The 15048-nt window shown below is 43.4% G+C and overlaps 2 protein-coding genes across 2 annotated transcripts; one reads left to right on the top strand and one right to left on the bottom strand.

Moving 5' to 3' along the window:
- Positions 1-260: 260 nt before the first annotated feature.
- Positions 261-10826, top strand: ggcx (gamma-glutamyl carboxylase). The gene is made up of 15 exons (XM_077020328.1): positions 261-486; positions 836-1060; positions 2148-2306; positions 2539-2704; positions 2813-2891; positions 3090-3196; positions 3663-3826; positions 4091-4392; positions 5143-5274; positions 6869-7020; positions 7284-7453; positions 8441-8571; positions 8916-9063; positions 9523-9727; positions 10168-10826. Exons 1-15 carry the CDS (start codon positions 456-458, stop codon positions 10325-10327), a joined length of 2331 nt encoding a protein of 776 aa, XP_076876443.1. The 5' UTR covers positions 261-455; the 3' UTR covers positions 10328-10826.
- snx24 (sorting nexin 24) lies at positions 10825-14842 on the bottom strand. Its single transcript, XM_077020329.1, has 7 exons — positions 14587-14842; positions 14179-14262; positions 13450-13554; positions 13119-13213; positions 12928-12957; positions 12602-12666; positions 10825-12199 (listed from the first exon to the last, which is right to left on the bottom strand). Exons 1-7 carry the CDS (start codon positions 14653-14655, stop codon positions 12129-12131), a joined length of 519 nt encoding a protein of 172 aa, XP_076876444.1. The 5' UTR covers positions 14656-14842; the 3' UTR covers positions 10825-12128.
- Positions 14843-15048: the final 206 nt, after the last annotated feature.

Raw genomic sequence — 15048 nt, 5'->3', positions numbered from 1 at the left:
TCAGTATTTCCATGTCCAATTAAAATATGTAAGACAAAATGCAATACCTCCGCGCATGCTGCAAAAACACATATTTTTTAACACATAATTGTTATATTTGATTGTCCATACATGAAACAAACTTAGTTTTCACAAACCACCAACGTTATGACAAACTGTTTCACCAGTAGGGGCGCTGTTGTTAATGACAGCAGTCGTTAAGTGGGCGTTAATCGGCCCTCTGAAACAGCCAATGAACGCGTAGTAATCGGTCACGTTACTTCCTGCTTTGGTCAGGGACCCAGCGAAGCTTGCGAGGGTCCCACGTTTGGTTGGTGTGCCGCTGTTGGACACGTAGCGATCGCGGTGTTTACGTGTCAGCAGTCGTCGTACACACTCAACAAAACGTGGGTGTGCAGGTTCCACCCCAGCACTGCTGCTGTCACATCTCGTGCATGCTTTCATAATTTTGGAAGATGGATACAGGGGTGTGCGACGCGGCTGCAGGTAGATAAATACCAACATATCTAGGGTGTCTAGGCAAAATCAAAACTTTGTCTACACACTGAACATGACCTACTCTGCTTAATAATAACCCATTATGCGCAGTTTACAAACTTATGAATTTATTTTAATATGTGCACACGTATAAATTGAATTCCAGTTGTATGCGTGTGTTATTGTTGTTCATCATTTCAGTAATTTTAGGTTATGGAGATGTCAAGTCAGTTAAAGCAAGCAACATTCACCTTGATGTGGATTTTGTCAAACTAAACGCTTTTCTTGAAGCGTGATTGTGCTTCAAGAATAATTGCACATTTTGGAAGTGGTTTTCATATTACACTTGTCATTGCAGGTGCTTCGTACGTCGAGCAGTCCAAAAAACGTCGTAGAGTCGGCGTAGAAGGTGAAGCAGCCTCCGTTAAACCTGCAGAGCCCGAACAGGGGTCGCAGGCCCGGAGCAGGATGCATCGCCTGTTTGGGTTTGAGAAGGAGGACCTGTCGTCATGGCATCGGTTCGTCTGCCTCCTCAATCGACCCGCTGATCCAGCATCACTCGGCATCTTCCGCTGCTTGTTCGGTACGTGGTTACACAAAGCCATGACCCCGAGGCTCTCGTGAGGGGAACCGGCGTGATGAAGGAAGGGCAGAGAAACGACAAGGGTTGGGGAGGTTTGGATCCACCGGCCTAGATTTTACTACTCTGAAGTTAGCTACTTATTCGCAGCTTCAGATTCGTTTGGTTACTTGTTCGCAGTTCACAGTGTTCCATTGCTCCTTGTGTTAGGTTGACAGATAACTGTCAGATAACTGTCACTGTAATAATTGTACAGTGATATCATGCCAGGATAAAATCACGTTTTTCTTACAGTGAGGGACCAGGTCTGTATGATGGATTAGTTATTTGTCTGGCCCGACACCATTTAGGCAAACAGTAAGCGTCTCAAACTGCCCTTTTGAATCTATTCACCTGTCAGGACCACTATTCAGTGTGCTCTGATGCTCACTTGTGATGTATGGCATCACCATGTCTCTGACTACAATAAAAAGAATTTCCTCACACAAAGAGACTTGTTCCCCATTGAAAATATTCTATGTCTAGCGTGTGGTTATGCAAACTCTCAAACACGAGCTGGTATTTATTATTTTGTCTCATTTGTGTACTATCACAGTATGTATCATGTTCTCTGGTAGTTTTGAAATGAATGAATACTTTACAAAATAAATATTTTTATTATATTTTATTCAAAATTTTACATTCACAATATCAGTATGAGAAACAACAAACTCAACAAATTTATGATCACATGTTCTTTTGGTTTATCTATCTCTGTAAAATAAAGTGTGCAGCAAATATGCATCATAAACACCCCCTTTATGAATAAAGAACCAACTTCAGCCACCAAATAATCTGAGGTGCGAATAAGTAACTAACTTCCACGGCGTCTAGATTTCCCCAGCAAATATCAACATAAGCAGATACTGAGTTAGCGTGTGCATACATGTGTGCATTATTGGGAAGCCTCCAGGTTAGTTCTTCTTCTGAATGTTTGTATTAAGGTAGACCACTTATGTTGATTGGGATGAGGTGTTTAGATGCTCCCAGATTCTTTGGCTTCTACTGCATGATTTTGTTAAGTGTGCTTTTAAATGGTGCACTCTCACAGGTATGCTGATGGCTGTGGACATCACCCAGGAGCGAGGGCTCAGTCACCTGGACTACAAGTACCTGGACGGGGCGCCCATCTGCCGCTTCCCCCTCTTCAACTTCCTGGAGCCTCTGCCTATGGACTGGATGTACTGCGTCTACCTGGTGATGTTCCTTGGTGAGTGAGGTTATTTACAGACAGGTGCTGTTGACTTTCAGACCAGGAGGATCATGGCACTGCACAGATTAGATCAGATCAGTGTTAATCAAATCACACATCTTTAGCTGTGACACAGGTGTGATGATAAAGGACCCAACCAGCGAACCAACAAAGACCTTTCAGCAAAGACCTTGAGAAGAGATGAATGATCTCTGTGTGTGTGTGTGTGTGTGTGTGTGTGTGTGCGCAGGTGCTGTTGGCATCATGCTAGGCTGTTTTTACCGCCTCTCCTGCCTCATGTTTATATCCACCTACTGGTACATATTCTTCCTGGATAAAACTGCCTGGAACAACCACTCATACCTGTATGGGCTTATTGGGTTCCAGCTGACGTTGATGGATGCAAACAGATACTGGTGAGACGATGGCGAGGCCTTGTTCCCTGTGTGACTAAGTGACTGTGGGACTGTGCTGGAATGTAGATAGAGAAAAACGTACTGGTGACTGCATGTTCTATCTCACAGGTCCATAGATGGTCTCCGTAATCCCAAGAAGAGAAACGCACATGTGCCACTGTGGAATTACACCATATTGAGGACGCAGGCATGCCATTACCATTTATGGTTTAGTAGAAGCCCACACGCATCCCACACACTGTGTGGTAGATGCCATTCACATTCTATCATGCATTAACTGTGCATCTTTTGGGGTGTGTCCTCAAACTGCATTTTTCAAAAAAATGTTAGCTGTCCTTTTCAGTGGGTGTAACCATTTCATCTGCCTGCACACCTGGTTTGACAGATCTTCATAGTGTACTTCATTGCTGGGGTCAAGAAGCTGGATGCTGATTGGGTGGAAGGGTATTCCATGAAATACCTGGCTCATCATTGGCTGTTTGACCCTTTCAAGTAAGTCAGCCCACCTTTAGGCCTTAGACCAGGGGTAATCAATTAAATCTTTCCGCGGTCCATTTTTGGCAGATAGCTCAGACCTTAGGTCCGGATCCGCGGTGGCGAACGAAAGTTGTTGAGCGGGGGGGAGGGGGGGGGGGGGCGGCGCGAACGTAACACTCAAATGGGTGGTGAACGTAACACTCGTCTGAAAATAAATTCTCCGGTTTAAAATATAGTCTCCCGTTAAAATTTTTTTGGCATTTGGGTCCGTATCCAGTTAATCAGGAATGTGATTGGGTCCGGACAGGACGGCGTTCGGGTCCGGATCCGGACCGCGGTCCGCCATTTGGTGATACCTGCCTTAGACTTTGTAAATGTGGTCAGAGTGAACACCTCACCTGCTTGCGATCCCAGAGCACTGGATCCAGAACTTCTTAACTGTCCAATACTCATGTTCCAACTCTTTTCTGCTGTGTGTCAGGGTGATCCTGCCCGTCGAGCTGGTTAATCTGATGGTGGTTCATGGTGGAGGCCTGATTCTGGACCTCACTGCCGGCTACCTGCTGTTTTTTGATGTCACACGTCCAGTCACCATCGTCTTTGTCGCCTACTTCCACTGTATGAACTCTCAGCTCTTCAGCATCGGTAAGAGTCCTGACACCGAGCAAAACTGATCACTGAAGTCACTTATGGCTCACCTCACCCTTATCTTAAGAACCTCACACTTGACTTATGAGATGATTCGGGTTGGTGCAAAAACTGCAGAGTTAAGGACTACAGACTCAACTGCCACTGCTACAGACACACACACACACACACACACACACACACACACACACACACACACACACACACACACACACACACACATACATACATAATAAAATGTGTTTATGTACATTTGTACAGGAATGTTTCCCTACGCCATGTTGGCCACCACCCCTCTGTTCTGCCATTGTGATTGGCCCAGACGCTTCTTTGGGCGTTTCCCGGAGTTTCTCCAGTCTGTCCTGCCACTGACCTCTGCTGAACCTCGCCCCAGCTCCTCATGTGTGTACCCCAGCGCACCGTCTGGGTCGGGGGAAGGGCAGGAGATCCCTGCATCATCTCCGCCTTCAGCACTGCGCTTCAGGCACAAGATGGCCGCCTTCTTCACGGTTGTCTACATTGCAGAGCAGTTTTTCATGCCTTACTCCCATTTCATCACACAGGTAATTCTTCCTCCTGCTCTCCCACCTCTGGGACTGCCTGAAACATGGCTGCTATGACACCTTACCTGTCATCTATAAAACTGACCGTCTGAGGAACAGTTACAAGCCAGACAGTTTACTTAAGGGCTGTCTGGAATAGCTTCCTACAACAAACCTCAGTAGATCAAATAAACAGTCATGTAAACCTGGCAGGTGTAGAGGGGTGTGGGTATTTTGTGGAATTTGTCTTGGAGCCAGTTTCATGGAGCTGCTTTGGGAGGCAGGTCAGCGTTGCTCTCCTGCCATTGTGCCAGCTGAGACTTTCAGCAGCTTCTCCTGGAACGTGTGCAGTTCCAGAGGACGGAGGACTTTTCTTTCGCATTGAGAGGAAATGTCCCTGTTAGTCCACTAGTGCACGCATACACACACGCACAGTGCGGTTAAGGAAACGGGGCCATGTTTGGTTTGTAGAAAATCCTAGGATTGCCCAGAGTTTTGGGCATTTGGAATTATCCTGTCAGTTATGTGTATCATATCTTTTCATTTTCAGGTATTTGTTCAATGGAATCGACCATTAATATCCAAAATTCATGATTTATTTTTAGATTCATATAAAAAAAGCCTGAAAGTTGGAACTACTGACAAACTACTAGTTATGATGAGGGCTTATTAATATATTTTAAATGATGTTTATAACATGCAAAACATCAGGAGTCCTTTGATGGGTGAATGCTGATGTCTACATGTCTAATTGCTTTTTGTTCTCCACAGGGTTACAATAATTGGACAAACGGTCTCTATGGATACTCATGGGACATGATGGTTCATTCTCGGTCGCACCAGCATGTTAAAATCACCTATAAAGATGGAGTGACTGGGCAGATCGGCTACCTCAACCCTGGAGTGAGTCATACTACACTCCTTTAGTATGCACTTCACACACTATACTTGGTCCATTACTAATCACTACACTACAGCCCCCTTAGTACATGCTACACTCGCTCCATTAGTACACGCTACACATGCTCTATTGGTACATGCTACACTCACTATTATTACTACACTCACTAGTATACCCTTGGTTAGTGCACACTAATCTCGCTCTGTTAGTACACACTACACTTGCTCTGTTAGTGCACAGTACACACACACACTATTTGCACAGGCAAACTAGCCCAAAGTATACAAAGTTTGCCCTGCGCTCATCTCCCTTAAACATTTCAATGAGTTAAATCCATTAAACTCTCAATAACTTTAATAAGGGTTAACAGTTTTTACCCAAGACATAAAAGCCTCTTGTCACTGATTCCACCTCCTCCCAAGCTGTGAAGGAGTGAACAACCATAGAGCCAAAAGTGATTAAAGATTTCCTGTTGGATGCCTTGGAAGGACGAGTCGTTGAAAAATACTTTCTAATTTTACCCAGCGCAGAGACGGTCCTGACGGCCCCGAGCCTGCTTTTAATGATAGAATACGGTAGTCTCCTTCTGCTGCAGTGGGTTTGGGGACGTTCATCTGTGGGTTCATTGTTGTTCTGTGGTTGAGATTAACTTAATTGCTATAGCACATGTTAAAATATTTGCTCAAGTGATTCTAGGCCAGTAGTTGGTAGAGATGTGCTGCTTTATCATTGGCTTATTCATTTGTCTTAGCCGAAATCGTTTTTCATGTGTTAAATATTTTAGTACAGGGGGATATAAATCTTTTCATTTTATGTCAAAATAATCCATAATGCATGCTTTTGGGTTTGAAACTGTTCTAATGAGCTGAATCAGATATTCACAGTACTGCGAGCGTGAAATTGTCCAGGGCTTTGGGCCTGCACTGTGTTTTGTGAGGTGCGTAACTGCCTCTCCACATTCATCATGAAAAACATGCCTGGCATTTTAAAGCCGAGCTTTAAAATATTATGTGCAGTTCCAGTGAATTTGTAGCTGCCTTCCTGCTCTGAAGCTGCCCAGCTGAGACCTGCTTCAGCAAATGAGTCTCCTGCACTGTTGTCTCTTATGAACTTAATCTTAAATTGTAATTTCCAGTCTTGGTACAGGTTAATCTCCATCTTGTCTGTGGGTAAGACATTGTTCCAGAATGTTAGGCTACAGGTTTTTACCAAACTTATTTGTTCAGCAGTTTTTCTTCATGATTGAGAATACCTTCTGGTTGTTCACTGTTGTGGTCTTAAATAGTCTACCATGTCGTTTGCTATGACCACCAGTATTCCTGATTTGTTGGTTTATTCAGAAATGTTGGTTTCATAGTTCACTTTTACTGTTCACGTGCACATTCTTTAGCATTACAGACATTCATTTAAAACCCAGAATGGAAACGGCAAAGATTGTCTCCTGTTGTCTGTGACCCGCTTTAGAGAGAGACTGAAAGAAGACACTGTATACTTTTGGTGGCTGAGTTTCAACACTGCTAACCTGAGTGCATTTTTCACACAGTTCCTGTTTGTATGTAGGCACTGCTCTGAGGCTGTTGTTTGTTCTAAACGCAGGTGTTCACCCAGAGTCGGCGGTGGAAGGACCATGGGGACATGCTGAAGCAGTATGCCACCTGCCTGAGCTACAACCTCCCACGCTTCAACATCACTGACCCTGAGATCTACTTCGACATCTGGGTGTCCATTAATGACCGCTTCCAGCAGAGGTGAGGGAGCAGTTCTGATGCTGCCCTGCGGGGGGGCCCAGAGAGGTGCTTTTGAAGTCTCACCTCTTAGTCCCTCTCAGGAGCGGGCCAGAACTGGACCCAAATGCCACTGGGGACTTTTTTGTCAGTGACTGCAGATCTTACGGGGACTGATCTCCAGACCATACAGCCCTGGTTGAAACTTCGCTGCTGATGTTTGCTCCATGGCAGCTAAGCCAGAACTGGTCTTCAGTTATATGGTTTTCCACTCTTTCCCCATCCAGGATATTTGACCCGCGTGTCGATATTGTAAAGGCAGACTGGTCGCCGTTCCGTCCCAACCCCTGGCTCATGCCCCTGCTGGTCGACCTGTCGCCATGGAGAGCAAAGTTCGCGGAGGTTGAGGGGTCATTGGACAACCAGACCGAGGTGGTCTTTATAGCGGATTTCCCAGGTATTTCAGGCTTGGCGTTCTCTCCACACTTGTACAGACTGGTTAATCCCACAGTAATCCCACCACTGAGGATTCTCATGAATCTGGACCTGAAGAACATATACTGTCGGTTCAATGTGACTCAGGAAAGGAAGTGAATTCATTATAATCTGATTGGCTGAAGAATTTAACCACATTATTACTCATCAAGAAGATATATAAGTGAAATAAAAAAAGTGTTAAACAATTGTTTAAGTGTAAAATATAAACAGTGTAAAAAACGACCAATGTAAAAATCCTCTAGGAGCAGAGCATTCTTGTTAAAGGCTTTACAGAATAAAAAGGTCAAAGGGCCCTAAAATCATCTAGAAGAGAGTTTCTAAGTTTGAGACCAGGAACCATCCGCATGTTTTCATCAGCTGACTTGATGGCCCTTGCGGCTACTCACCCAGTAAACAAACTGCTGAGGTAAAGAGGGGCAAGACCATGTCAACACATAAAGGTCAGCAGATGGAGTTTAAAGTCCATCCTGATATAGTTTGACATCATTTTCTTTTGGGCTGCCTTCTTGCGATGCGGTAGTCCAGCAGTAGTTACAGTAGTCCAGACGTGATGATACAAATTTACGAATGAGCTTTTTACTATCAGTTGCTGTGAGGAAGCTTTTGACCTCGGCTGTGTTGCCCAGAAGATAGAACGACATTCTAGAGACATTGCTAACATGACCATTGAAACTTAACTTACAGCCAAATGTGATGCGTGGGTTTTTGATATGCTGTTAGGTTAAACTGATTGGGACTGTAGATCTGCTACTGCATCAGTGCACTCATGACCATTTCCTATGATAATAAATCCTAATAATTAATTCAGAATATTTCATTTTTTATGAATAATTCATTTATTATAATATGAACTGTGTTGTGAATTATTTTCAAAAACCCTCTTCAAAAGCACAATGTCTTGAGGATTTGGAGCAGGCAACTGTAGCACTCACTCTCAATTTGGCAGGACTGCACCTGGAGAACTTTGTGAGTGAGGATCTTGGGAACACCAGTGTTCAGGTGCTGGAGGGACAGGTGCAGGTTGAGATAGTGGATGAGGAGAAGAACTTCACACTCAAGCCAGGAGAAAAGATGCAGGTGAAGCAGCACATAAAGACCCCACCATCAAACACCTGCATGGACATTTCTACAAATTTTGCTTTTTTTTGCTTCTGAACAGTAGCAGATTTGAGACTACAGTTATAGTTGATTAAATACATTTGGTGTGTAATTAGTTGCTTAATTGCTTAAATAAAGTGTATAACTGGGTGGGACCAGTTTCCTTCGGTGTGAAATTAGTCAAATGCCTCAGTTAGATCACATAAATACGGCTGTATGTTTCCTAATAACTGTTGTCCAGGTTTAGCTGAAATGGCTAACTGCGTTATGATGGATGTCTAACGTGTGTGTGTGTGTGTGTGTGTGTGTGTGTGTGTGAGTAGCTTCCTGCTGGAGAATACCATAAAGTGTACACAGTGTCCGACATCCCATCCTGCTACATGTACATCTATGTTAACACCACAGAGGTGGAGCTGCAGAAGAACTTCACCAAGCTGTTGGAGCTTCAGGAGAGGGTTCGCAATGGATCGGGTGGGTCATCACTAGTTCTCAGCTCACTTAACCCGTATAATCCCAATGGATCGGGTGGGTCATCACTAGTTCTCGGCCCACTTAATTAACCGGTATAATTCCAATGTCCTCATGGTGAACTCTGGACCTGCTTAAGATACAAAAAGTCTAAATTCAGTCTAAATTTCTAACAGTAAGAATGAATTTCAGTAACGAGGGTAAGGCATAGAGCATTTTAAAAATATTATACTCTGTAGCGCCCCCTGGTGAAATTAGTTTGCATTTGAAAACAAATATTTATATTAATTATATTATTATTATATTAATGACTCTTGGAATTGCCATTACAGTATGATCTGAAACACCCAGAATCCACTTTAAATATCCATTTTCTGGATGTTTATGTTCAGGGAAACGATGTGTAGAAGTGTTATTCATCTCAAACCCAAAACCTTCGTTTTTATTGTTTGACCCCTCCAGAAACGGAGCCTCTGCCTCCTGAGCTGCAGCCTCTCATAACGGGCCTGGACGACGAGGTGTCAGAGGTCAACGACACTGACCCCGTGGTGCGGCTCTTCCTGAAGAGGCAGAAGCGCATGCAGGAAGTGAAAAAGCGGCGAGAGGCATCCATGCTTGAAAGGTTCAACCGGTTCGCCACGAAGAAATACTACTTGATCCGACGAGGGTAAGAGTACCGTTTCTGCTCCTCTGGGGGATAAAGTGGGATTTGTTTCTCACTTTAGATTTACAAATTTGATCATGAGTTTGTCCCAGAGCACCACCGTCTGTCAGAGGATGTCCTGGTGCCACTGTCCACTGTTTTCCTTGTTGTAACACACCTGATTGACTTAATGTTATCTGACTAATTTACCAGATGTGTTACAGGTCTGGAAACACTGAACTGTGTAGTGCTGCCCTCACTGTTGTGGAGCAGAGACTCAATAAATGCTTTCTATATACAATTAAAGTTTCTCGTTTCCAGAACAGCGCTGGTGCACTAGGCTGTGTCCAAAACACTAGAGCTCTAGAAATAGAAAATAGACAGCACCATTTTACACCTTGTACGGCACATTTAGAGATATCAGAGCTTCAGTGGCATTAATGGGTTGGACACGCTGCCTGTAGAATCCTGATGACTGCCATCGCCGTGCGGAACGTGGCCGTGGGACTGCCTCCGCTGGAGCAGCTCAGGAGCGAGATCGACTACGCCAACATGAAAGTGCCTGAGACGGAAGCCACCCAGAAAGAAAGTCTCGCGGACGAGCCGGGACATGGGGAACTGTGATGTCATGGCAACGACCCACGGACAGTTCCAGGACTACCATGTCGTACTACATCTTTTACAAGGGCAAACCATGTGACAAACATTATGGATCAGAGACGAGGTCATTGTTATTATGGTGTTTAAACTGTACAGGTTCATTTTTAAGTACTTACCATGAAAATTCTGTCACTGTGCGTGTGTGTGTGTGTGTGTGTGAGAGCGCAAGTATACTTTAATGAATTGGAAAATATCAAGAATGAATATTTAATATTAACTGTTACACTATGCTGAAATGAGGAACACAATCTTTTTTTGGGCAGATCTATAAATTTGAATGTTTGATTCTTTTACAGTTAATTTCCCACTGTTAAACCCTAATGGATGAGCACTACGTTACCTTAAGTTCCTTTACGATTATTGTTTGTTTGTCAGAATCTCTACCTAAACAGAGGTGGAGGTGACAGATGATCGTTTGGAATGGTGAGAATCTTTTTTTAATTAAAAACAACAATAAAGAGTAGCATTTGTAGTTTTTTTAATAGGCCAAAAGGTGCACAACCACGTTTATATGTGTAACATTTTATTGCTATCTGTTTCAATCATGTTTTACAAGATATTAATAGTTAAAATCATAATTTGCAATCACGCTCCCTGGCTAAAGTGTCTCAGACAGATTAATTAACCCTGGCTTACAAAGGACATGGCACAACATTTCCACATACGTCCTGTCAGATGCATCCAAATTCACAATGTCAAAATACTCTGTTAAGGAAAATTGCTTGTAAGGATTATATTTACTGACTAAATCAAGCCTCAATTGAGTCTGATAAAAACGGTATCGCCGTCCCACACTCAGACTATTTGGCCTAATTTAGATCTCTAGTGGTTATCACTGTGCTGTGAAAGTGTTTGGCCAAGTGTTTACACGCAATGGGTTTCCAAAACATTAGTCCTGGCAAAACCCAATCATGAGTTCAGTTAACACTGACCAAAATTCGTCACAGTTTCATAGTGCAACTGAGTGAGCCAGTCCGATTGGCTGAACACATTTACGTCAAAGGCGGCCACACTAAATCTCCTTATTTGATTGGCCTTAAGCAAACGACTGACACATTTGAGTCCCTCTCTCCTCCATTTCCATTGCAGTGTATCTTATCTGACCAGACAACACATTTGTCTGGAGAGATCAAGGCTAGTAAAATATACAATATGACAGTTGTCTCCATTTCACAGTTTCTAGCAGCTGTAACATAATTACATTTTTCTACATTGAACCAATAGAATTCATGATTAGTTTCCCTTTTTCATATTCATGATTGGCAATAATTATATTAGAGTTAATAATGTTGAGGCAAGCCATGATGCAATCTAACTTTGCCAGTAAAACTGCATTCATTATAAAGACTCAGTGGACACCCTTTACCAATACAGGTAAAAAACATTAAAAACATGTTTGGTCCAAATAGCAAATATTTCCCATTCTGAAGGTCAAACAAATCACTGATTAGTGAACAGAACTTGGTCACACATTGTGCTGCATCACTGGTGCTGGATTCGACTAGCATGAAAAGTAAAATGCTGCCTAGGTTTAACAGCACAACACTTTTTTAGAAGCTTCTGGCAAGGTGACCATCTGTACATTTTCAACTTGGGTGGAATGACAAAAATACAGGTCTTTCGCATGCAACAGCAATGTGGGTAAAAGCACTGGTGGTTCTGGTAGTGTTAGTAAAATACATAATGCATGATTTAGAACACAAAAAATCCCTTTTTGTTGATAAATCTGAGGTACTCTTTTCTTCAGTGTTGCAGCCGCTTTGGTCTACCTCGGCTGTAGGTCTGGGTAGAATATTCCATGAATCACGCCCTCAATTACAACATTGGAAAACGTGTCTGTGAAGGAGAAAAGGCCATGTACATTACAAACCCATAAAGCCTGCCATGTAGCACGAATCATACACTGTAGCTAAGAAGAGTAGAATCCTGAGGTCTTGCAAAAATACCCACCCCCACCTAAATGAAATTATACGATTTTCAAGTTCGTTTGTGCTCCAGGCATCTCGACCCAGGGCAAGTTAAGTTATTGAAAATAATGTCAGAGCTGAGAAAAAAAATCCATAGATCTCATAAGAGTAAGTGAAAATGACCGTAGTACTAATTCTGAGAGAAGAAAAGGATTACAAAACTCACTGAAAAATGACTTATGAATTTGATACGCTAGTTGCCAAAATCTGCCAGCCACAGAATAGAGGAGCCTCAGTAAAGTAAATGTTAAATAAAAATGTTAAAATATACCATTAGTGGCAGGAAGTAGATAAGGGTCCCTCAGGAACAGCAGGGCTGGCTGATGTGTCAGTTTACTGGGGGAGTGAAGAGGGAGGGACATCGAGGGAGAGAACGAACAGAACAGTTTCACTCATGTTAGAAGTTCTCCATTTGTTGGAGTGAGAAAGCCAAAATGCTGACAGAGCAGTTCATCATGTAGGAGTGTCCCTTTCTGGAAGCTTGGTCAGCAGATTTTACACAGCGAGTTTAAATGTACCCTCCTATAGACTTTACACCAGCTTCAGTTGTGTTTTGCCCTACACAAAATGACTCAAAGTATCAAATACCCTGCATACCTCGATTCGTCCGATTCAGTTTCAAATGATCTGAAAGCAAGATGAGATGTCCATCAGTCAGAGCAGTAAAACCTAAACGTCTCAGTGACATCTGGACTAGTCCATAGAGAAGCACTGGTCTCTACAGCTTCTCTACAGTCTCCAAGTGCCTTTTCTCCAAATTACATGGTGGTGTCAGCAGCAGTTCTTACCCACAGCTCTCGGTTTTAGGCAGAGAGGGGAAATGGCGAATGTTGAGGAAATCCAGGAATATTTTTGGAAGGATCTCGTTTTCCATGATTATAGTCTACAGGAAAATAACACAGAGCTAGATGGTCATCACACAGGAGTTTGTGTGATGGTAATGGTTGTTTTCCACTGTCTGACCTAAAACAATAATACTGAATGAGCAGGAATCATGTGCAAAGCCACTCAGAATAAAAGTGATAATCTAGATTTGCCCATTCATGTGCTAAAGGCTTTAATCAGGTGCAGGGGAGCTGATCAGAGATCAGCATTTTTGCATGGGTATGGACGTCGTACCTGAAGATAAAGCTCCAGTCCACATCTTCTCTGCTCCAGGACCTTGGGAACCCAGTTCCTCACATGCTTTGAGGGAATCTCAGGAGGTTTTATAACCTTCTTCAGCTACAAAGAAACCAAGCCAACAACAACTGAATCAGCAGGCGACTGAGACACTGTTGCTACCAACATGGCCATGTGACCCCGTGAATGTGCAAACGTTTTTTGATAAAAGCATAACAGTGCATATCTAACAGACATCACTGGTCTGTATGAACAGAGTTAAAGATATGAATCCTGAACTGCTACTGATATCGGCTACAACATGCTCTGCCAGTTCTTGAACTCTCATTTCTTAAATAGCTTTCTCGGTCCGGATTCCTTTGATGAATTCAACTCAACACAAAAACACAAAACCCAAGCCTGCTCATGATGAACTGACTCGCACTGTTCTTTTTTTCTGGTTCCGTTCCAACAAGAATCATTAAGTCGGTACTTTGAGACTGATGTATTTAAAATGTTGCATGTGTGCATGCGGCCAGATATGCCACTCTGGGTTCTTCTCAACATTTATTACTGTGCTCGTGATTCTCTCATGGCTCTGCATGATTAGTGCACACCAGGCGGACCCAGGTTTCATCCTCAGATGGGAGCATTTACAACGCTTGGTAGGTCTCCCAAGAGAGGTTCTTTACACGTGTTTAGAAAGAAATCAGACTCATAAGACTTGCAACCAAATCAAACCCTCACCATTTTGTGCAGAGCGTGGAATTCACTATAACGTTTCTCCACGGTATGCTGCCGCCCACTCATGAGTACCTCGATCTTAAAAACCTGAGAAGAGTATGAATTATCATCAAATTGTGCAACAATTCAAACGATCAAATTGTGCAGGTGGTTGCAACAACTCAACCACCTGCATTTGAATCGAGATGCCAACTGCTACCAAATAATATTTAAACACCCAATGTACAACCTCAAACGCCCCAACGCGATGTGTACATTTATGTCAATCCATATCAGGTTGTTAATTAAGATAACCCGAACACTGTTGTTTTATACTATGTTGACAGCTTCATGTGTGGTTTTTGCTCTATGGACTAGCTATCAGACCAACGGATCCCTGCCTGCAAGCTGGAGTACGCGGTTATCGCTCACCGTGTAGCCTCTTTCCATCGCACTGTCCTCGGATCGGAAGGAGGGGATGGACACTGATACGGGATGCATGATCACACGATGGTTAGGTCGTGTGTCCAGCTAACAGTGCGAAGTATTCTAGTGTTTAATGCAAGCCCTACCAGTCAGTCTACTTCGCCAAGTTCAGTGATAGCGGGCGCCTGATACGAAAACATCCGAAGGTTTCCGGTGGACTTATTCTCCGCGTAATTCTCCCCAAAAGCGTGTTTACTGCCACCTATCGCACCGAGGAGCCACCAACGCTTCTTGGTCCAACGCCCCTGGCGAAAATGATCTGGTTCCGTCTTTTGCGTGCAGCCCAGTGAAAGTGTGACTCGCTCCCTTTGATCCTGAGTCGCGGATTTGGATCAGTACCTCGTGTGTGCGTGTGTGTGTGTGTGTGTGTGTGTGTGTGTGTGTGTGTGTGTGTGTGTAATAAATCAG

Source organism: Brachyhypopomus gauderio, chromosome 10, assembly GCF_052324685.1.
Source record: "Brachyhypopomus gauderio isolate BG-103 chromosome 10, BGAUD_0.2, whole genome shotgun sequence".
NCBI classification, from domain to species: domain Eukaryota; kingdom Metazoa; phylum Chordata; class Actinopteri; order Gymnotiformes; family Hypopomidae; genus Brachyhypopomus; species Brachyhypopomus gauderio.
This window is presented reverse-complemented; position numbering and strand designations above follow the sequence as displayed.

Bases quoted from the DNA above. Each gene is read 5' to 3' on its own strand.
- ggcx (XM_077020328.1), top strand. From the start codon at position 456: ATGGATACAGGGGTGTGCGACGCGGCTGCAG. The intron at 2,705-2,812 runs GTGAGACGATGG...TCTATCTCACAG, and splicing joins ATGGATGCAAACAGATACTG to GTCCATAGATGGTCTCCGTA. The intron at 7,021-7,283 runs GTGAGGGAGCAG...TTCCCCATCCAG, and splicing joins AATGACCGCTTCCAGCAGAG to GATATTTGACCCGCGTGTCG.
- snx24 (XM_077020329.1), bottom strand. From the start codon at position 14,655: ATGCATCCCGTATCAGTGTCCATCCCCTCCTTCCGATCCGAGGACAGT. The intron at 13,214-13,449 runs GTACGACGTCCA...ATTTTCCTGTAG, and splicing joins GACTGGAGCTTTATCTTCAG to ACTATAATCATGGAAAACGA. The intron at 12,958-13,118 runs GTAAGAACTGCT...TCTTGCTTTCAG, and splicing joins CCTAAAACCGAGAGCTGTGG to ATCATTTGAAACTGAATCGG.